This window comes from Mus pahari, chromosome 2, assembly GCF_900095145.1.
Source record: "Mus pahari chromosome 2, PAHARI_EIJ_v1.1, whole genome shotgun sequence".
Lineage (NCBI taxonomy): Eukaryota > Metazoa > Chordata > Mammalia > Rodentia > Muridae > Mus > Mus pahari.
In genome coordinates this window covers 109,061,776-109,084,765 of record NC_034591.1, presented here as the reverse complement: position 1 = coordinate 109,084,765, position 22,990 = coordinate 109,061,776, and the positions used below count along the sequence as shown (strand labels likewise).

Sequence of the window (22,990 nt, the reverse complement as noted above, 5' to 3'; positions counted from 1 at the left end):
CTGAGTTCCCACCAAATGTCTTTCCACCTGGTAAAGGTGTTGATGGACTCTGCCCACTGCTGATTCCTGGGAGGGGTTCAGGCCACATGTTACTGTTTTGAAGGAAAAAAAAATGATGAGCAGCACACATACTAGTCTTGAATTTACTTTAATAGTATAAACCTCATGTAGGTAGTATTAAGCCACAACAACAAAGCCACATTGAACAGCATTTAGTAAAAGGCGCTCGTAACCATGCACAGCGAATCTCTATATAGACAACAATGCAGATTCTCCTTCAGGACTGAAGACATTGATTAGATAGAAAATTCAGTTTAAAAAGAACATGCGGGTTTTAAATGCCATCACATAGCTCATTTACATGGGGAGAAAAGCTGTACAAAATGGCAGCTCTCTGCAGGTTTTTAACCTGGAATCAGAAGGTAATGGCATCCATGGTGTTTTCTACAGTGTGAAGGGCAGAAGTTATACAACCGGTCATTACCCCAAAAAAATGCCACACTGGACTTTCCTTTAGCAGATGTCCTCCAAAAAGGGAGTTGAGGGGGGGGGGGTAAGGTTGTATTTTAACAGAGAAATTCAAACTACAGGTACAAACTAGTTGGTACTATGAAAAAAATGTGCAGCTTTTCAGTTATAAAACTAGTTGAACACTGATTTACAAGTTAATTGGGAAAACAAACTAGAAAAATATTCCAGCACTTGAGTTGTGTGTGCAGCAGCATTAGCATCCGTGAATGAGTAGGCTGTTGGGATGACAACTGATGGTACTTTCCTGAAGAAAGGCCATTTTTAATGTGCAGTCTATACCAAATGTTACCCAAACACTAAAACTTAACAGTGGTAATTTTGAGCATTTTCCTACATTCCATGTATAAATATCAATATTGAAAATTAACTAAAAGTGCATATTGCTGAGCATTAGAAATGTCTGATGGTTTCCCCTTCCTAAGCCACTTTTAAGTTTACTGTTAGGTTGCTGCTAAGACAATAGCCCCCAAAGAGAAAATGGAAGGATTCATTTAGGGACTGCCAAGCTTCCCTGTGTTTTACTTGGAAAGCCACTTTTAATAGTGTGATTGTCACAACAGGCAATGACACAGGCAAGATTGAACAACCACAAAGGGTGAGGCCAAGGACACAAGTGGGAAGCTGAAGCCAAAAGACCCATGTCTCACCAAAGGCACTGAGGACTATAGTCTTAACAATTATTTCTTAAAACACTCCAGTAATTTACTTCAAAAACACAAAGAGCAACCTGTGGGTCAGGCAAATTTTTGCACTTGGCTTCATCCAAGCCAGATGCCTGCTCACTGTGGCCACTAGCAGTCTCTGCCAAGCTGGGCCCTGTCTCCCAAGTCCACATCTCAGCCTAAATATCCCAATCATAGGGGACAAATATCAGCAAAGACCTGGTAGATGAGGAAAATGTCAGCCTTAGCTTTCTTATTATTAAATGCAACTTCTACAGAATGTACTTAAGTTAGGATAACTTACTAATTGCGTTTTTTAGCTATCCGTACTGTTTTCATAGAATCTGTTTGGTAGACTGGTATTTTGTTTTTACCACCACAGAGCCCCCATGTCTTGCTGACAGAGCCCAGGGTAAACAAGGGAGACTGCTGCAGCCCCTGGGTCCCAAATGCCCATGTCTGAGCCACACAAAGCTCCAGCTTTGGAGCCTTTGGAGAAGACCGAGGGTCTCAGTTACCAAGCTCCTTCCAGTTATGCTAAACTGCTTTATGAAAAGCAAGTTTATCCTTATTTTTGGATATTAGGCTAACATCTCTTGCAGCTTCTGGGCCCTTGTAAATTTAGAGAACCGCCCTCCTCTCAGGACCTTTCTGGCTCGAGGCTTCCTTGTGCGGGAATTAGTGCCACCTGGCCCAGGCAGCTCCCTGTCTAAGGAAAATGAAGTTGATAAGAAACTCACCTGCACAACGTTCCTGTTAAGGGAACCTTGCAACACCAATATCTATTCACATTAGCAACGCTAGCATCAACTCTTGACAACATAGAAGTTTGAATATGTGGCTACATGTCTGTATACATATTGTACACCTATGTACACACATTATATACACTGTACAAAGAAGATAATATGAACACATGTACATTCATTCAGTCATCTAGGCCTGTAACTCTGGACATGCACAGTGTGGCTGAAGGGACAGGTTGTGTACAGAAAGTACACACTGATGGGGAGGCACTCAATGAGGAGGTCCAGAACCTTGTACAAAACGCCTAGGTCAACCTCATCTCATTTTGGAGTTGTCTTTAGAAATTGACATAAGAGTTAAGACTTTTTGCAAAGAACCACATAATCTGGAGACTGGTAGTTAGGTAAAGGAAAGAGGTGGGCATCTGTTATACCAGGACCTTCCCCCTGGAAAAAAAAAGCAGCTGTCAAGTGGTGCTTTTCAAGGCCCGGATCTAGAATTTCAGCAGCACCAACAGCCCCGCTGCACCCAGCCACTGGAAAGCAGCAACAGTCTTCCAGACCCCCATGCCATCAGGCCCCAGACAATAGGTCCAGCTCTTAGGGATACTGACCAGAGGACTGCATGAGCAGCACTACCCTTCAAAACAACTTTATGTAGTGTGGATGCTGCTGCTCCATGTGAAGGCCACACTGACCACCCTGGTTGATGCCATGACTACCTCAGAACACCATCCACATCTAATACTGACACTGACAAACTAGAAAACCATTCCAAGGGCATAAGTGACTCACTTGAATTTCAATATAGAAACTCAAGACACCACAACCCCAACTGCAGCCTCAGAAAGAGAGGAGGCAGAGAAGAGCCTCTTCAACACACACTGCAAACTGGAAGGACAATGACACAATGTAACATTTGAGGAGTAACTAGGATGACTTGCTTAGGGAATTTGGTCTCTGTCTACATCTCCTGTCATATTTTATCCCAAATTTTAACATGGAACTATCAACATTTAAGACCTTTCTGGAAAAGAGCCCAGTTAGCCAGGTTGGTGTGTATCTCTCCAACCTAGCCTATCTCCAAAAGTAGCCAGGTCAGTGTGTCCGTCTGTCCATCTCCCTGAGAGGGGTGTCTAGACAGATCGGCCCTGCTTCATCAGGCTTGGAGTATCACAGACTCGTAAATCAAGGGTGGAAAGCCCTGAAAGCTCAAGCCCAGAAGCGACTGGGGCTGACCTTCATAGGTCATTGACAAGCCATGGGATGGAGCATCATTCAAAGTGTGAAATGATTTCAGTTAATGAGAACATTGTATGGATACAATTGTTAAAGGTAAGGCCACAAAGATCTGGACAACCAGTGAAGGACTTTGGCCCAAAGTGGCCCTATCAATTGGCCATAACTAATGATGGAACTTACAAAGGACCAGATTAGAATCACCAACTCTTTTCTATATTTAAAAAAAAAAATTTTTTTTTTTTTTGCCCCTTTCAGTGTCATCTTAGAGGCTGGTACTTCTTATCCAACTATGTGGTCTAAATACCAAATGGGAGCCAGAATGTTCAGGCCCTGTCTAGTGGCTCACATTCTAAAATCCTAAGGGAAGCAAAGCCAGCAAGATGTATTGATTAATGTATTACAGGAAATCTCTAGAGATTAAAATAGACTCTAACTATACTGGTGTCCAGAGCTTTTGTCTTAATTTTGAATACATACATAAAAAGAAAAAAAGGTTTAAGCTGGCAAAATTATGTCCTTTCCATCATTTTATACTGGCATCCCTGCTGTTCTGGCTTCCAAATCTAGCTGGGAATTTAGAAGCTAGAGATACTTCTTACTTAAATCCCACTAGCAGTGAATAGTGTCATTAACTCCTCAAAAGGAAACAGCCTACGGAGCCTTGAGCCCTGTGGCTGTACCTGTCCATAAATAGGTACAAACTTAACCTTACAGGAGGTCTTTTGCTTAATTTATGCTAATCTAAATGCAAATACCAAGTATACTTCCACTTTTTTTTTTCCAGTCTCCTGTCCATGGGAATGCAAAGAGCTTTAAGTCAGATCTAATTTCCTTGGAACTGAATTCTGTACTCTTGTTGTGAACTATGGTCATTATAACTTAAAGGAATTTGTGAATAAAGGTTTTTCTGTTTTCTTTTGGTACTGGGGAGGGAACCCAGGACCTAGTGCATGCCAGGCAAGCACATTACCACTTAAGTCACCACCCTACCCCACTCCTCAGACCCCTTTGAAACTCAGGAGTTTCCTCATTAAGTTGCTCAGGTTTGCCTTCAAAGTAAAATTCTTGTGCCTCAGCCTCCCAAGTGCTGGGGTTACAGGCCTGCACTATGTGCTCTGACTGAGGGTTGTTTTTGGATTCTCTTTCAAAGAGAAGGTGGTGTACTTCTGTTTTTTCAAATGCCCCAGAGCTTTGTTGGACTAACACATACCTGGGAGAACTGAAAAGCATGGTGTCCCAGTACACTAAAATCACTAATACTTAAAAGATCAGAAGTATTTCTCTTGATGCCTTTTGTTTCACAATCTAAGGCCAGTCCCTCATCAGACAGTGAGGATGCACAACCCCCACCCAGCTGCAGGTTCTGAATGATCAGATACTGGCCCCTCTCCAGATGCACCAGGAATAGGAACTCTAACTGCAGAAGCCACATTCAACCTGACAACAGGTCATGTCAAAGGGTGCAGCCAACCACCCTGCACTTTTTGGTCAAAGGCTCCAGTTCCTACAAGTTGGTAGAGGGATCTAGGTGTACTTTCAGTCACTGGAAGAATTATATGACTCTTATCACAGGCATTCTGACAAGCTGCAATCTAATTCTGAAAATTAGTGGAGCCCAGGTTCTGGAAGAGTCTGCAGACAGGCATCAGGGATCAGGACCAACCATGTGGGTAACAACCCTGACAGGCCATCTCTGCTGGCATAGCAGCTCTTACTGGGTCACTGCAAGTTATATCCCCTGCACACAAATGCCAGGAATCCACATTTCACTCACAGGAATTTAGCATAGCACCACCACTGCACACAGCTAGAAGTGCTGCCCTCAAATGTGAACGATTGTCTCCTGTACCCTAGTGAATTTTCACAGAAATTATTAGCATTTTGACAAAAGAGACAGTTGTCCATTTGCCCTGTCCACAGGTAAGATGTTAACATTGCAGATTTGATAAGAAGTGCTTAGAAAGTGCTAACATTACCCTGGTAATTAGTAGCTATTAATTCCAAGGACTTTTTTTTAAATGTATTTACACATACTGTTCTTAGGTTTTTTTAATACTAGTCTCTGACATTATAAAACTTCAGTATTTTTTGCCCTTTGAGAATTTCTAAATACAAATTGAATTAAAAGATTGTTCCAAAATCTGCTTCACCAAAAGGTGTTAAAACATTTCTTAGCGCAGGGAAGAGTTCTACCCATCTTTAGTTGCTATTATCTGGGATGAACAGGAAGAAGTGGCTAACACACTGGAGACACCTGTGCACACCAAAACACTGCTACACTTCCCTTCCCTTGCACCTGCACAGTCCTAGGAGGCATCCCACTGTTGACAGCTGTTGGTTGTGCACTATAGACTGGCTCCAGTGATCTGGCCATTATATTCTGCTGTCTCCATCTTGAGGATGTAAGGAATTATGCTGTCTATTGAAACATTGCCAATGAGACCAGTAAAAAAAAGTTCTTCTGTTATGTTGGAGCTCATGAGCCTGAGTGCTGGAAGGCGGACAAGAATCTTGGCCAATCTGGAAGAGAGAGCAGGCATTAGAGAAAAGAGGTGTCTGGTTGCCTGTGGCCAATTCTTGGAGGTCCTTTTGGAACCATATACAACTAAACCAAACAGACCTACTATGTATATCAATTTGCTTTTGTTGTTGAAATAAAAAAAAAATACAACAAAAGTTTAGCATGAAGGTAAAAAAAGTATAAAAGATGTATATGTGTATCGGATTGCTGAGATGGCTCAGTAGATAAAGGCCACTGACTACAGTGCCTGACACCCTGAGCTTCTGAGCTTCATCTCCAGAATCCATATTGTGGAAGGAGAGAACTAACTCCTACACTTGGATTATAATTGCACATATGCATGCCCACACACATACAACATAAATGCAAAAACCATTTCTAATAGTAACTATGAAGTCCTTATACTGTTTAAAGCTACTCTTCTTACCTGCACACACAAAATTTTGAAATTTACCAACAAATAGGTTAAAGTACAGAATATTGCATTCCTATAATGAACTGCTGCAAACTCAATAAAGGAAGGATACTATAGTGATGCATATCTGCAGTCACTGCACTCAGGAAGCTGAGGCAAGAAGAGTCAAGTGGGAGGGAGGCCAGTTTGTGCTGTGCAGTGAGACATAACAATCTACAGTCACTGAAGCAGAGAGACCCAGACCGTGCAGTGACTATTTAAAGGGGCACAGCTGTTGTACTGCGTGTGCGTGTTTGTGCAAAAGCACTTTGGAAGAATGTTAGCCATGTGCTCATGGTTTGCTCTTCTTGGCATGACAGCCAAGTGAAAAAAGGTTAAAAAATATCCTTGAGGGGATGCTTTTTGATGAAGTAATTTTCTTTCCCTCTTTGGCTTCCTAGAATGTTCCAAGTTTTCTGCAATGCCTACCTTGTTTATGAAAAAAAAATTTAGAAATTATTATAAAAATTAATTATAAATTATTATTTACATGTATGAATGTTTTACTTGCATATATTATGAGCCAGTGTGACTACAGAGGTCAGAAGAGGATGTTGGATCTCTTGGAACTGAACCCTGGTCTCTGAAAGAGCATTAAGTGCTCTAATTGTTGCACCATCTCTCTAACTCAGTATTTCTCTACCTGTGAGTTACAGCCCTTTCACAGGGGTCACCTAGGCTCACTAGAGAACATAGATATTTATATTATGATTCATAACAGTAGCAAAATTACAGTTATAAAGTAACAGCAAAAATAATTTTATGGTAAGGATAACAACATGAGGGTACTGGCTGCTAAGCCAGATTTTGACCTGAATTTGGTTCCTAGACCCTCAAGTTGTGTGCACCAACACAGATAGACAAAAAGAGAGTAGGTGCCATGTGTGATGGTACATGTCTCTAACCCCAACACTTGGGAGGCAAGTACGTGGATTTCTTTGAGTGTCAGACCAGCCTAGTTTGCACAGTAAATTCGAGGTTAGCCACTGCTGCATAGTGAGACCCTAATCACTATATTTTTTCTTTTTTGATCTGAGGGGTGAAACAGAACAAGTAGTCTCAGGAAGTCAGCAAGGCAAATCAGGCTGAGTTTCATGGAACACCGGCCAACTGAGCCGGCCCTCAGAGGATGAATGAGGAGGTAAGCTAGGATACTTCAGGCGAATTAATATGAAAAAAGACACAAAAACCTGAAAAGTGAGTTACAGGGGCTGTGAGATGGCTCAGTAGGTAAAGGAGTGTTCCAAAGAACCTGACCATGTGTTCAAGCTCCAGAACAGATGGAGAAAACTCCCAAGGGTTGTCCTCTGACCTCCAATGAAGCACCTGTGCCTCTTCTATACATATCATCACATGCACACATACATACACCCCCTAGAAAGCATATAAAAAGAAAAATACAACAGAATATGGTCTTTATTAAAGACTGAAGACATGCTGAAATGAATTTTTGATTCATGTAGATAGCTTTCCTCATTGTGGCCCTGAATCCCATAAGTGCCTTCTTCACCTTTCCTGCCCTGGGTCTCTGTCGTGGCTACGATTGACTCGGGCTTAAAAATGAAACATCTGCTTTCTAATGCTGCAGAATTAGGGTTCTAGAGTGAGGGGCTCTGCTTGCAGACTCCAAGGCCATCTACTGACCACAGACACCATGGGGACACTGTGGCCTCAGAAGAGAACAACCTCCGTACACACCAGGCCAGATTGGAATTGTGGGTATGATACATACATACATACACACACACACAGGCAAGTTCTCGTATCAGACTGAAGTTACTCTCCACATGTGACTCAAGGTCTTCAATGATCCCAGTGGAAGTTGGTTTTAGGAACCTGCATCTGTGCTACAGAGATGTACACAAAACTGTCTTGACTTTACACAGAGAAACCCAGCAGAGCCACTGGCACAATAGCCTTTCCTTTGAGAAGTACAGGGCAGAAAGAAGTAATCCTGGCAGTTCAGGGAGCCTAAGACAGAATTCTACTCAGAGGATCCAAGTCTGGGGAAAGCAGGCTAAATGTCTTTCTGGATTGTTACTTTTGTTTAGTTTGGGAGGAAAGGGAGAGTTAGAAAATTGGGCCTGGAAAAGCTTGCCATACATTCTATTTTTTGGCAGATCAGCTATACTGTTTAAATATATATTAGGCTAATATACATCCTATTGTTAAAATATTGCCAATTAATTCTCACCTATATAAAAGGACTTTTCCCCCCATCAGTTTTATCTAAGGGCAAAATTACCTTATGTAACTCACTTCTTAATTTGGGCCAGATTTCATTTTTGTTAAGGACTTTGATGCTGCCTCTCCCATGAGTGCTAAGTACCTCTCTAATGTGTAAGGAGTTAGTTCCAGAAGAGTATTCCTTTTCTGTCACCAGCAAACACTTCCAGCCTGACATTCCCTTATGTTTGCACTCTTTCTTACTTACACACCTGGAGATGTCAGTTATCTAAAGGAGGCTCTGCCAAGTTGCTAGAATCTGACCCAGCCACATACCCTACCACACCCCATTCCGCCCCACCCATTCTTTTGTGTGGGGCATGGCCTTGTGCCTCACCTGTAAGTATCTTCTGAGTAGGTTTTCTGCACATAGTCCTGTAATTCCATCTGTGCCTTCTCCTGAAATTTCTCAATCTGGCTTGTGCCTGTCAAACCTGGATGATCTGAAAACAGAAAAGTAAACCTCAAGTTTCTTTCTGAATTTGGGAAGTATTATAGAAATCTTAATATAAGCAACTGAACTTGAAGGCTGGCTCAATGAATTGGGAAGCTGTCACAATACTGGCTTTGCCTCTGTATTTTTCCAAGGCTGTAAGATTCCTAGGGAGGTGGGTGGCTCCTAGGTACAGCCTAACAGCCTTACCTAAACAGCACCCTGAATTGGCTCTAGACTTCCTGCTTTATACTACTCTAGGAAAGAGAGATTTCTAAAGATATATGAGAAATATTCTCTTTTCAGATGTTTAATTATGTAATGACTACTTTTTAATAGATACCTTTGTTACAAAGTAAGGAGTCTGAGGATGAAGAAAACGATTATGCTACATTCAGCCCTTGCTGTTGAGGTCAATGGTAAGCCCAAATAACTTCTCCAGAGGTTTTGAGAACAGCTAGAGAAGAATGTGAGGCCAGTCCAGGTGCCTTTTTCGTTCCACCAGGAATTCTCTGCCTCTTCAGCTGCTATAGTCAGGCCTATTGTTATCCAGAGACAGTAAAGGTGAATTCCAATCTACCTGGATTATACGTAACTAGAGAACCTGGAAATGGGAGAGCCCAAACAAGAAAAATAACACTGGATGGTGGTCCTATTTGGCCAATGGCTTGGTTGAGGTGCAAATTAAATGTATTCAGAACATGAATCCCCAGGAACATTTCTTCAGGGCTATAGAGCAAGAATTATTGATGATAGATACCAAAACACTTATTATGAACACTCTAGGTTATATAAAATATTAAAGGGCTCTCCTACACAACTGATGACAATATGGCCGTGTTCAGAAACATCAGTAGACACAGTGCAAAGTGTCACAAGTCCCCAACACATATCTTACCGGGACTAAAGAGAACTATAGCTTTAAGGTATGCGTACTCATAGCCGTCTATATCCAGTTTCACCATGCTGTTACAGAACTCCTGCAGCTTCCAGATGTGCTCCATGACTTGCTTTATCCGGTCACCAGAAAGCTTATCTAGAAAAAATAACACAGAACCTCTGAGGAAAACTAAGAACAAAATCAGTCTTTTAAGGAGCATCACAGACAAATGGAGGGTAAGTTCACTTTCTAAAGAGAACCAAGTCATTTCAAGCTTGTCAAGGGCTGCATTTCCAGATGAAAGTGGAGTATTAAGAGGTGCTTGTGCCTGGAGAGGTGGTTCAGTAGTTAAGAGCACTCAATGCTCTTATAGAGGACCTGGTTTCAGTTCCCAGGACCACACAACAGTGGTTCAAAATAACCTGTAACATCAGTTCTGGGAGATTTGATGCCCTCTTTTAATTTCTGGACATTGCACACACATGGCACAGGCACATATATACAAGAAATCTTTTTTTTAAAGGGTACTCGAAATGGTGGGGGCCAGAGTTCAATTCCCAGCAACCATATGGTGTTTTTGTAGTGGGATATTATGATGCCCTCTTCTGGTGTGTCTGAAGATCTACAATGTACTCATATACATAAAATAAATAAGAAAAAAAAATCTTAAATTACCTCAGTAATGCACCTAATTCAGCCTGTTGTTGCCAAGGGTTAATTCCCTTATGGCAACTCATGCCTCACTTCACAGGGGTTAGCTTCTGCAAGGCTAAAATGAATTTTCTACTGTCACAGCTACTACTCCATTTGACTATCAAATTTATTAGATGCCATTGCAGATCTTACTAGAGGATAGTTATTTGTCCATTCAAAAGATCAGCTGGGTCAACTTGACACAGGCTGGGCTTTGATCCAGGCACAGACTGGATAAAGATATACTCTACTCCCATAACCCCAGAACCTACCTTCCTGGATGCTGTTCTGTAGGTGGTTGACAATGGCTGCCAGGATGGTGGAGAGACTCATGACCTGGGCACACTGGGCCAGGCCAAGAGTGAAGAGCTCATTCCAGCAGGCCCTCACCAGGCTGGTATTGCAGTCCTGTCTGGGAACACAAGGATAAGGCTTAGTGTCTTTCATGTGGCTGACTCTAGGCATGTGAGCTTTATGGACTCAAAACCCTAGCACTATCCACCATCTAGCAAGGGTGTGAAAATGGTTTATTATACTTTCAGGTCATTCCCAGAAAAATGACCCAAGTCCTTGAATAAGTACATGAAGGTTTTAAGTAAAGTCCCTTAGATGATAAATTATAAGACTTTTTGGGGCTAGCAACGTGGCTCAACAGGTAAAAATGCTTGCCGTTAAGCCAAGTGACCTTAGTTTGAGCCACAAAATCCACATGGTGGAAAACCGATATCCCAAAATATTCCTCTGATCTCTTTATGCAAGCTGTGATAAACAGTTTTAAAAAACATCCTCTGTTATGTATGTGATTATATGTACATGATTGTATGGGTATATGTGCATGCGTACATTTGCATTTAGGCCAGAGGTCAGCATCAGAGTCTCTGACTGATTTTGGTGCTAAGTGATCTGGAGGAGGTTTCAAAATGCTCAGATGAAAAAAACAAAAACAAAAACCCCACTCAGGGAACTAAGACCACCACTGTTTAGCTGCACATCAGGACATCTTCATATAATAGTACTGATAACCCTGAGATGTCAACTAATCTTCCAAATGGCAGCAAGGGCAGGCAGTCATAAGGATTTGCAGATGTTTGTTTAACAGTTACTGCCTGTCTAGTTGCCCTGAGAATGACAAACTAAACCATCTCTCAGTGAATTACTGTCACCATTACATTTGGGGACATATGCCACAGCACCCAGCCCAGGAGCACATTTCTATCTGCAGATCCCCTTCAGTCTTCAGCTCTAGATTAAGAACTTTGTAAGATTTTACTTCTGGCAAGGATTTTACAGAGAAGAAAACTGAAGATTCATACAAGTGAGACAACGTTCCCACGGCCTCACAGCTGTCAGATGCTATTCTGAATGAATCTCAATCCCAACCTGCTTACCCTAGGCCACTGCTATGAACCAGTGGACAATCTAATGTTTCCCATGTATCACCTATGGTGGTTACCCTGAAGCATGCATCCATTCATTACATTCCCAGTGTCATGTGGTTGTTTATGTTCTAGCCAGACTGCATGCCACAATGGTGGCCTACTCCAATTGGACATTAGTTACTTAGCATAGTAGCAGAGCTGGCATTGGGACTGACAGGGAACAGGATCACTAAACACAGTGATGTTCATGAACAAGCAAGCAGGAGGGACTTCCTGCAGAGATGACACAGCCAGTGGTCCTCACAGGTTGGTCAACAGTGAGGCAAGGCAACATATACACACAAACCATTGCTCTTGACACTCATCAAAGACACATCTAGCAACAAGTCCTTGGCAACAAGATCTACTGTTTACTTCAGTCTGTTGACTATATTTAATACAACTTTGGATCACTGAATAAGGTAAATTGGAACAATCACACTGGAAAGGACCTCAGGGAACTTGTGGGCCATTAATGGAAGAACAAATCCCACTACTCGAGGACATCCAGGAATAAAGGCACTTACCCAAGTGCCTGGAAGGCTGGGATTGACCTTGCCCAGTGCATGGAGAGGAAAAGCAGGCGGGATGCAGACTCACAGATGTAATGTACATTGAGGTACTCTGGCATAGGACTGGGCATTGTAAGCTGGAAAATAAAAGGTATTGTGACACAAGAGCTAAAGGAGGGACAGGTGCTCTTGTCAACTTATCTCCTGTCTCAACAATGGTAACTGTCTCAGATCTCAAAGAACTTCCAAAAGCCTGTCACTAGTGAAATATGTGACCATGTAGCCAAGGCTTTCACCAGCTCCCATGGTTTCTTGCTCAGTGACTTGAGTCCAGCAGTCTGGATTGGGGTTCGGGAGCCGTTAGGACACTTTCCAGCTCACCTATACAAAGATGTCTTCAACACCTCTGACCTCAGCTATATTGTTGTTATTAGCCCTAATTCACTGTGTTTTTAAAGGGTGGCTTCAAGATGGTAATGAAAAGGTGCTGGGCAAATTAACATCTCAATGGAAGAACAGCCTGCCAGGGTTCCATATGCTATAATGTCCTCAAAAGGTCTAGCTTGGAAGCAACTTGAGAAACAAGCCTTGGACAACTGTAGTCAGGGACCCTATCTACCCAAATGACTGTCTAGATATCTCCAGCACAGAGTATACTAAGACAAGAGATTCATTCTAGAGACTAGATTGGAGAGCCTTCTGATGCCCTGTTGGGAGAGCAGACAAAGAAAGAGCATGGGAAAGACTGAGAACCTACTAGTATTCTTCAAAGATAGTGGCTATGGCTCTAGTAGGCAATATAATTAAAATCAGTCTGGCTGCCTACTTGCTAACAAGTATATTTGATGACTTCTCTACATAGTAGAGAGGTCAACAGGTGAGCCTGTTGCTCAGGTGGCTGAGCCTGTGTTGCTGTCATAGGAAAAGGCAGAGCAACCAGTCCCTGATCCTCAGTGGCTAGCACCATGGCAATCTATCTTGGCTGTGATGTGCCACACTTATTGGAGGGTCATTTTCAACAAGAATATGCTTTGGAATTCAAGATTCTGCCACAATTACAAAATGAGCTCATTGCAAGGTCTGACTTTTGAAACTGTATACTAGCATTGGTACAGTACCTGGCTCTAGCATACAGGGTAAGTAGATAGCACGTGTTAACTTACTCACCTTGAATGTGACATGTGTGTCTGAAAGGAGAGGGCCTTCAACTTCAATGATGGGTGTTGACTGATCTCTGCTGATGACATGGATACTCCCTCCTCCACTAGCATCTATCCCATCTGCCAGGCTTGGAGGTGAAGCACTGTCTGTGGTATTAAGTGCTTTCGCTAAGGTGTCAAATGCCCTATGAGCAAAAATGAAGCAGACATCATCAATGGCAAATACAGTGAGAAAGCCCTAGCTGATTCTACTTAGATCTCATGTTCTTTCCTCTACACCTAGGTCTCAATATTGCATCAGATTACAAATTAACAGCAGGACAGTGTAGCTCCCAGTAAGTCCCCATCTGGCCTGACACTAAGGTCAGAATAGAGAATAGAAAAGTAAAACACAAGGGCCAAGCAGCAGGGAAGAAACCTGAGCAGCTGGGCAATGCCACCTGGAACCAACTAGTGCTATCCATCAGCTAGCATGTATCACTCAGAAAACAGGTGTGAGCAAAGAGAAACACAAACAGGAAAGAGGTACGCTGTTTTGTGCAGGTTCATTACACATTGCTCAAGATAAAGAACATTTGTTTGATGAACACCTTGGGTGTAAGGAGCGAACTGCAGCTCTGACTGCCTTATTGACACATGATATATGCGGTTCCTCCTTCATTGTAAATTCCCATAGTTAAATGTGGAAGACAACAGATATGTGGGGTTGTTTTGACAACTTTATAGTTATTTAATTAGACACAAGTTGGAGTATTTTTGAAGTATGTAGTTCACTGGCACAGCGCTTGTCTTATACACAAGCAGAGGCAGAGGTCAATTTCCAGGACCAAAAATAAAAATATAAAACTTATTTATAGCATAGGTGCCAAATGCTGGCATCTATCCTTACAACACAGTGCCTGGGGAATGTAGAGTATCAGAGGGGCTCATACCGAGTAATCTCACTTGCAGACTGGTCCTCTGGCTGCATTTCTGAAGCATCACCGTTGTTCAAAGATTCACTCAGGTTGGCCAAAGAGGTCACTACATTTGCCAGAGTACCTAGAGCTCCTTGGCTTGTTTCAGCCTATTAAACAAATAATAGTAATAATAAAAAAAAAAAGTAACACTAAACACTAAAAAATGAAAACACACAGGAGAATGATTTAAGGGCAATGAAATGAAGAAGGTATCATGTTTATTCAAGGCCAGCTTCTAGGTGTGAATGAAGAGTCATGCTAGGAAGATCTTTTTGCATATCATCTGGATCAGAATAGATCAGGCTTTTGGATTTTTGTATTTTGGTTATGGCCACACACAGAGATCCACATATGTGATGCAATAACATTGTGATAAAATGACAGAACAGATAAAGTTGCAGGTCACCCTACCCAGCCCCAGTAGCAAAGTTTTAAACACAGAACTAATTAATAAATTATGGTAGAACTACAGCATACTGTGCAGGTTGCCACAATGAGAGATGACCTCTTGGACCAACAGACATCTCAGTCTATAAGTTCGTTATCTCTGGCTCATTTGTTAGCCTATTACAAATTATCTAATGGAAAAGAACTGGAGCTTTTACAAAAGGCTGCTTTAGAAAAAAATAGCTACCTTCCCAGCATACTGGGAGCCTGCCAATATGTTTAATAAGGGGATTAAATTCATAGGGAACAGGACCATAGAATGTCTATAAAGATGCCATGTGAAGAACCATTGAATGTCCACAAAGCTGCCATGTGATAGTGAATATTGCCATTCAGCCCTGAAAACCACAAGCATCTTTAGAACAAGCCCTAGGATGACTATTATGAGAAATTAATGTAGCTACAGGAGGCTATGCTTTCAGCATCATGTCTGATGGCCAAGAGAGCAGGTATTGTTGGAAAAGCAGCCTGCACTGCAACACAGGAGAGAATGTTACCTTGGAATCCGTGGCCAGGAGAACTGTACCATCCTCACGTATCAAAGGCTGTTGGATGTTCACAAGCATCCCTGGATCAAGAAGACCTGTTTGTCTATTTAAGACACAAAGAAACCCAGAGTAGTATCTAACATTTTCTGCACACTATGTTCATGCTGCATTCAGTTGGCTTCCATATATGCCAGGCTGTCTACAAGAGAAAAGCTCTAACATTTAGCCTAGGGTGAGTGGCCACTTGTCTGCTCTCCCTCATGAGCTCTTCACAAAGCCAGGCTGCAGGCTGAGGGAGCACAGAACACAGATGCCTACCCCTAGGCCTTCTATACTGTGGCCATTCTTCCCAACGTTTAACTGATACTCAAAGAATTGTCCAGAGACCCTCAACTCCAGCTCTTGTGTAATACATTTTGGATTTCTGGCTTTCCTTATTTCAGTTCTCTTTAAAACCAGTTCAACACAGTGTGTCAAAAAGAATGAACAAGTTAGTTTGTGGCATCATCTGGTATTTTCTTCTATATTGTAAAAAAAATAAAAGGCCTTTATTTTGAGCTATAGACAGCTATTGAATAAAATCTAACCCTTAGGATCAGTTGTGTCCTAAAGTGACCCTCAGCAATGTTAAGTGGATCAAAAGACAGAATGTGACATGCCAGGGCTATGGGAGGCAGGTGAGAGCCACGTGTGTGCCCTTTCTAGGAATATCTGCACTTCTTCAGGCCAGTGTGGAAGCTGAACACAGTACTACTCTGTGAGAACAGGAGACTGACCTTGCTCCATCTTTGTCTGCCACAAATGTGGGAGTGGCTATCAGAGGACTTCTCAGGTCTTTCCGGATATAGATCTTCTCAGTGGAAGCAGCACAATTGCTTGGTTTCTCCCGTTGCACATCAAAGGGCTTCCGTTCACTCTGTACAGCTTAAATTACAACATATTTACATTTAGAGAAAAAGAATCAAATGAATAAACACTGTAACATGCTGAAGTTGTCTCTTAGCAAATCTGTAACTCTGGTTTGGTCACCATGAGCTTTCCAATCAATGCAAAGAGTCAAAATCAACAACCCCAATGCAAACCTAAAGGTATACAGAGGCTCAAGATGGCAGGTGATGCCTGCTGAGAAACTGCCACTCTGATGTGACCTAAGGAGGCCAATATATTCTGTTTTTTGTTTTGTTTTTTAAACTTCTGTCACTAACCAGCTGGGCTCAGCCCAGGATAAGAAATGCTAATCTTCAAGTGGATCTTTCATATAGATTATCCCATGTCACAAATGGCAGAACAATCTTGCAAGAGTCCAATTTCATTCAGTCTGAAGAGCTTCAGCAAACTGAAGGCTGTTAACTGCATACAGCAATTTCTTTCCCAGCAACCAAGCTTAAGAATGGGTATATAGGGGCTGGAGAAGGTTCAGAAGTTAAGAATATATTATTCTTAAAGATTTCAGTTCCCAGCACTCACTTTAGACAGCTCACAACTGCCTGTAACTACAGCACTAGGGAGATCTGAGGCCTGATAGGTGCCTACATTCACATGTACACAGTATACACATAGACACATACACATACATAATTAAAACTAAAAATTTTTTTTTAAATGATACATGTTTGTCACAAGCAACTGAAGAAAAATCTAGATCTTGGGGGTGGGGTGTACAGTTTATGCATGTACAGAGGCCAGAGATCAACATTGAGGATTTTCTATTATTGCTTTTCTCCTTTGTTTTGATTTAGGGTCTTTCAGTGATCATGGAGATCACTGATTGGCTAGACTGGCATGGCCAGCAAGCTTTGGTGATCCACCTGTCTTCACCCCTAGTGCTACAACTACACGCATTAGTAACAACACCCAGCTCTTACATAGGTGCCTGAAATCTGAATTGACATCTTCATGCTAATACAGTAGACACTTTACACATCGAGCCATCTCCCCATCCCACAAACTGCTCTTAAAAGCAAGAGACCAAGCCTTGGGTCCCAGATGCCTTACTACTAAGTTGAAATGCAGTTGGACTGTGAGTTTGCAACTATGCCTGTGATTGACCAAGTTTAGTCCCATCACTGCTTACAACTAAGGACAACCTGAAAGTATGACAGTGCAGACCTACCCTAAGCTAGTCTATATTATACTGACTGTGGTAGTACAGGTTGCAAGCATACTTCTTGTTCCCAGTGAAATTTGTATTGTCCCAGTCCTAGAATAGGAAATAATGAAATCCACTGGCTATAATCTTCCTAGGAGCCATGAGGCACTATTAGCCTGGTGTAGGCCTGACTCTGTTCCTTTCCATCCTTGCTGTACACTTAAGCACAGCTTGCTCACAGTGACTTTTCTGTGTTGCCTATTTTAGGACCTGGGTCTTAAGATTTCACCATTAGAAACTGACCCAATGAACGGTCCTTGTGAATGAAAGACTAGTTTCAGAATACTGCTGAGAGGAGGGTTTCAGCCCTTTTGTGGCTGCTCCCACTTGGATGGGATACAGATGAGGCCCAGGGATTGAAAAAGGAACTGTTTCTGGTAACTCTTTAGCCTTGGTCTCAGCTTTACTCTGAAGCTGTCCTTACCTGATCTCCATTCCTCCTGTCCTGTTTTCTGATTGATTGGGAAAGGGACTCTCATATATACTATGTATACTGTCCAAACCCAGCAGCAGTGTCAGCTCTGGATCTCCTGGCTGCCCAGAATTTAGGTAAAGCACAATGAAGCTTTTGGATTTCCACCACCATCCCCCACTCCCCACCCCCCTTTAAGGTCAAAGGTGAACCACACCTATTTAGCAGGCATTTACTAGCATGGTGGGGCCCTGCTACTCACACTCCATCTTCATGCCCATCTCCAGGCACTTCTTCAGCCGGCAGAACTGGCAGCGGTTGCGGTGGTGCTTGTTGATGATGCAGTCTTGGCTGCTCCGACAGCTGTAGGTCAGATTCTTCCTCACGCTCCTTTTGAAGAAACCTTTGCAACCTTCACAACTGACAGCTCCATAGTGCCGGCCTGAAGGGAAGTGAATGAGCACATGATTTGGCTCCTCATGAACAGAGGTGAACTGTCCCAGCCCTGTTCTCACTGGGTGCACTCTGTCAGATGCTGTCACCACAGGGGTTAACGGCAGCCCAACAATATGTCTACCTCATATGTCCATATCACTACAGAAACCTTGTAAGGTCATGATGTAAATCCAAAGCTCATATATGATGTGACTGCTCTTGGCACACAACCATCCCAACACACAGAGTAGTTCAGGCAACTCTGCTCCAGTCTGCACACCTTGGCTATAGAAGCAGCTTGGTGTCTACCCTTACTGCCAGACTAAACACTCTATCATTCCTATATTCTTGCTTATTCTCTGAGTCAAAGTCCTTGTCTCTAAGCACCCCCTTGAGGCCCTTCAAGGAACATGGTTACAAATCACAGCTCATTTCTCTACTCACTTACTCGGTCTGTATTTAGCCAATGACCTCAGCTCATCCTTCTTAGCTGATAAAGTGCTACTGTACATCACAACCTTATACTTTCTGGACTTCTCTTGCTTCCAGAACCCAAGCCTACAGCTCAACTGTTAGGAAACTTCACAGCATCACTGTTCACACTGACTAGAGATTAATTTGGAGGATCTCATTTTCCTTTGAAGCACTATGGTACTGAATTGACCCCATGTCAATACTGCCTTGACCTTTTTTGTAATGTTTCCTTAAATTTGCTATCTGGGTGACTTCTAAGAGCTGGAAACAGTGGCACTATAAGGCTATGTGATGAGGCCTTTCCTTGAAGCTCAGAAGAACCCTGAGCAACAAGGAAACTAGGCAGTCTTTGGCTGTTTCTGTCCCTACTTCATGTATTCAAACATTTGTAGTGTGTCTCTTTATTTAGCAGACATAGATTTTGCTCAAACACTCCAATGAGAAAGTCCATTTCGATTATAGGAAAATGTACAAGATGTCTAGGACAGCCTGGAGAAATGCAATCAGAACCAGTGGCAGTGCTGTCTACCTGCTTCCAGGGGAAGATGGGCCTTTAAGTGGTAGGATGGACTGGCTTTACCAAGACAAGGTAGGATCAGAAGCAGGTACCAATGGCAGAGAAATGGTATAACCAGCTTAAAGGAAAAAAAAAAACCAAAGCTTCTGAAGATGCTTGCTTAAGCATCCTCCTAGATTTGGTCAAACCCCCTTTTCAAAAAGACAAAAAGAAATCCAGGATAACAAACCCTCCAGACTTCCTGTGAGTGGAAAAAAGCTGCTTCAGAACTCAGGTCTATGCCCCAGATCCCTGAGCTGAGCTTCTTCATTCCCACTGCCTGCCTTACTGCTTTGCTTACCTTCTATGGCTCCCCAGTGCTAGCAAGCCTCCTGTCTCCATCAGAGCACTAACTGCGGAAGCCTTTGGGCTCTCCTTGAAGGACACCAGAAACACAGATTTAAATAACTCACCAGAGGCCTTGGGTTTCCACTAAGTGTACACACACACACACACACACACACACACACACACAGGCATGCACACACTGCGTACACTTTTCCAAGGGGCACAGCATGGTTCCTACTCCATCATAGAAGCTTATCACACAGGTTTAGTAAGAGGATAAAAAGAAAAGTGAGACAATTTGGATGGGGGGAATTATATAACACACCTTAGGTGATACAAACAAGATGAGAAAATTTTTTTTTATTTAGTAGCATATAAACAATTGGAAACAAATCTCAGAGTTTCTTGACTTTTCCTATCAATTTGAATAATCTGACAACTACTTTGCTTATTATGTGAAGTTCATGTTTGAAACCTACATAAAATGTTCTTTCTCAACTAACCACTTCCCTACCCTATAAAAGGTCATGTTGCTCCATGATACATGCCAGAAGCCAGAGTCACATACCAGAGGCTTTGTCGCCACAGACCACACAGTACTCCACCACCTGGGGCCGCTGGACGTCTGCCTTCCCCAGCAAACGCTCCACAGAAGCAGAATCCGTGACGATCTAAGATGTTGGCAAACAAACAGTGCCAATTAAAAGCTAGATAACTAAGTAAAGTAACATCTTGTTGTGTATTCCCCTGTCTTGGGTATCTAAACTAAAAGAACTCTAGGCAGAACTAGGATTACTTTAATCAACAGCTTCTTCATTCAACAGCCAGGTAATTCTGCTTCCCTACTGGCCTGCACATGTCCATTACTCTCCTATCTTGTGACTATCACCAAAACTGGTGGCCACAGAGGGATGACATACAGATTCTCTAAGGTAAAGAACAGGTAAGGTTCTTCAGCTACGTTTCTCATCCCATCGAACAACATGGAAATATGCAACCTGGCGTGTTTGTCACACCCAGACTCTCCTGATTGGATTGCTTGTTGAGGCAACTGGTAATGGATAGATGGATTAGTACAGATGACAGCAGAAGACTGCTATCTCCTCTCACTTGTAGGTAACTCTCTAGATTACAAACAGTACTATCCATCTAGGAGAAAACAACTGATATCAAGCTGGGAAATTTTAAAGAATGGTTATTTTTAAAATATACTTAATTTGAGCACACAATAAACCTTCAAATGAATCTCACACGATGGGACCATATACAGAAATCAGGTAAAAATCACCTGTGAAATGACAACATCAGAAGCCAGTTGTTCACAAATCTGTGCTTTTTAACAAAATGGATAGTTGAACATCAAAAGATCAGAACACACTTTGGGAGAATAAGATAGATAATGCTGGTTAGCTGCACTGCTAGCTATCTCAGAGAACTTTCTGAAAGAACATACTGGCTGTCTAAGTCTAGCTCATCAAGGGAAAAAAGAGGTTCTCAAGTTTCTCTCTATAGTAGAAAGAATGCTCCACACATCAGTAATAGCCAAACAGAGGGACTAACCAGGTGTCACCCAATAGATGAAAGGATAAAAACAAGAGCTGGCAGATGGGTCAGTCAGTAAAGACCTTGCTGTGTAAGCACAAGGCCAGTAAGACCTTGGATCACCAGGCTTACTGGTCAGGCAGGCAGCCTCTCCAAATTAGTGTATTCTAGGTTCAGAGAGACATAAAAAAATAAGATGTAGGGCCAACAAAATGTCTCAGTGGGAAGAGGCACCTGCTGCCAAACCTGACAATCTGAGTTCAATCCCATGAACCCACATGCTAAGAGCCAACTCCTGTAAGTTGCCCCCTGACCTCCACACATATACTGTACGATGTATGCACTCATATGTAAAATACAAGAAATATAAATTTGCCATATGTATATAATATAAAATGTCATAAATGTAAATGCATCAAAAATATTTTAAAGAGATATAGAGTCTGAAGAGATGGCTTAGCAGATAAGAATGTTCTTGTGGAAGACTCAAATTCAGTTCTCAGCACTCAAATTTGGGAAGTTCACAACTGCTTACAACTCTGTCTCTAGGTGATTGAACACCTCTCAGGTTTCTACAAGCATCTAAACTTACTAAAAATATGCACTTGAACATATCCCACACAAACACTCTCATGGGTTGGGAGTGGGTGAGGTGGGAGCAGGAAATTAACAGAGGGGGGCTTGAGGGAAGGGAATAGAATACTAACTTCTCCCATCTCTTCACTGTGGCTTGTGTGTGAGAGCCCAAGCAGGTAGAGTGTTTCAGTTTGGGAAGATGAAAAGATTTACAGATGGGGCTACAGTAATGGTTAAGATGGTAAATTTTATATTACGGACAATTCACCACAAATTAAAAAACAAAAATCAAGCCAGATATGATGGCATATACCTTTAATCCCAGCATTCGAGAGGCAGAAAGAGGCCAATCTCTGTGACTTCAAGGCCAACATGGTCTACATAGTGAGTTCCAGGACAGCCAGGGCTATAAGACCCTGTCTCAAGAATTAGTTTAAAAAAATTTAACATAGATTGTGTCAAAACATGCTTATTCCCTATTACTCTGGGGCGCTGGCATTGAGCCTCCAACCTTACAATTGGCCCTGCTTTTCCCTCAGCATCTTTATTTATTTGTTTGTTTCTTTGTTTGTTTATTCATTTATTGTGGCTGCCCTTTTTGACTGAATGTGGCTGCCCCCAATCACATCTTGCTCATCTTGCTCCTCCCTCTCAGAATAGAAATAGGTAAGACAGAGCAGGAGACAGAAGTATAGAATAGTTCCTGGAAAATATGTGTGATCAAAATGAAGAACTGGACCTAGGTTGGCCACCTACATGAGACTGAGGTAAGAGTGGTCAGCTCTAGAGGGTGCCTTAAAGATATCTGAGGCTGGGGCTGGTGAGATGGCTCAATGGGTAAGAGCACCCGACTGCTCTTCCGAAGGTCCAGAGTTCAAATCCCAGCAACCACATGGTGGCTCATAACCATCCGTAACAAGATCTGATGCCCTCTTCTGGAGTGTCTGAAGACAGCTACAGTGTACTTACATAGAATAAATAAATAAATCTTTTAAAAAAAAAAGATATCTGAGGCTAATGGTTTCCACCATGTGGCCCTTTAAGAACACTTCTCCAGTGGCCTCACTATCACCTTGCCTATGCCAGTGTCTTTTCCTTGGATTAGCTTTTATCTCTTACTTTTCCTGCTTGTCTTCTGGGTGTGGCCACTTACAGGTTTTTAATTTAGCTAAGGCAGCAATCCCAC

At 42.3% G+C, this 22,990-nt stretch overlaps 1 protein-coding gene across 6 annotated transcripts in view; it reads right to left on the bottom strand.

The window, feature by feature from the left end:
- Positions 1-82: 82 nt before the first annotated feature.
- Positions 83-22,990, bottom strand: part of Nr2c2 (nuclear receptor subfamily 2 group C member 2) — a 66,852-nt gene continuing 43,944 nt past the window's right edge. For 2 of the 6 annotated variants that reach the window (XM_029535003.1, XM_029535004.1), the window contains 11 exons: positions 20,255-20,357; positions 18,196-18,375; positions 16,149-16,296; positions 15,382-15,475; positions 14,411-14,544; positions 13,486-13,663; positions 12,334-12,455; positions 10,661-10,800; positions 9,714-9,851; positions 8,720-8,825; positions 84-5,701 (listed from right to left, as the gene is read on the bottom strand). In XM_029535003.1, the coding sequence (XP_029390863.1) occupies positions 5,527-5,701; positions 8,720-8,825; positions 9,714-9,851; positions 10,661-10,800; positions 12,334-12,455; positions 13,486-13,663; positions 14,411-14,544; positions 15,382-15,475; positions 16,149-16,296; positions 18,196-18,375; positions 20,255-20,357 (1,518 nt within the window). In that variant the 3' untranslated portion in view covers positions 84-5,526. Of the gene's footprint in view, positions 5,702-8,719; positions 8,826-9,713; positions 9,852-10,660; positions 10,801-12,333; positions 12,456-13,485; positions 13,664-14,410; positions 14,545-15,381; positions 15,476-16,148; positions 16,297-18,195; positions 18,376-20,254; positions 20,358-22,990 lie in introns of all 6 variants that reach the window. The other 4 variants (XM_021191524.2, XM_021191523.2, XM_029535002.1 and 1 more) reach the window with 3 other exon arrangements.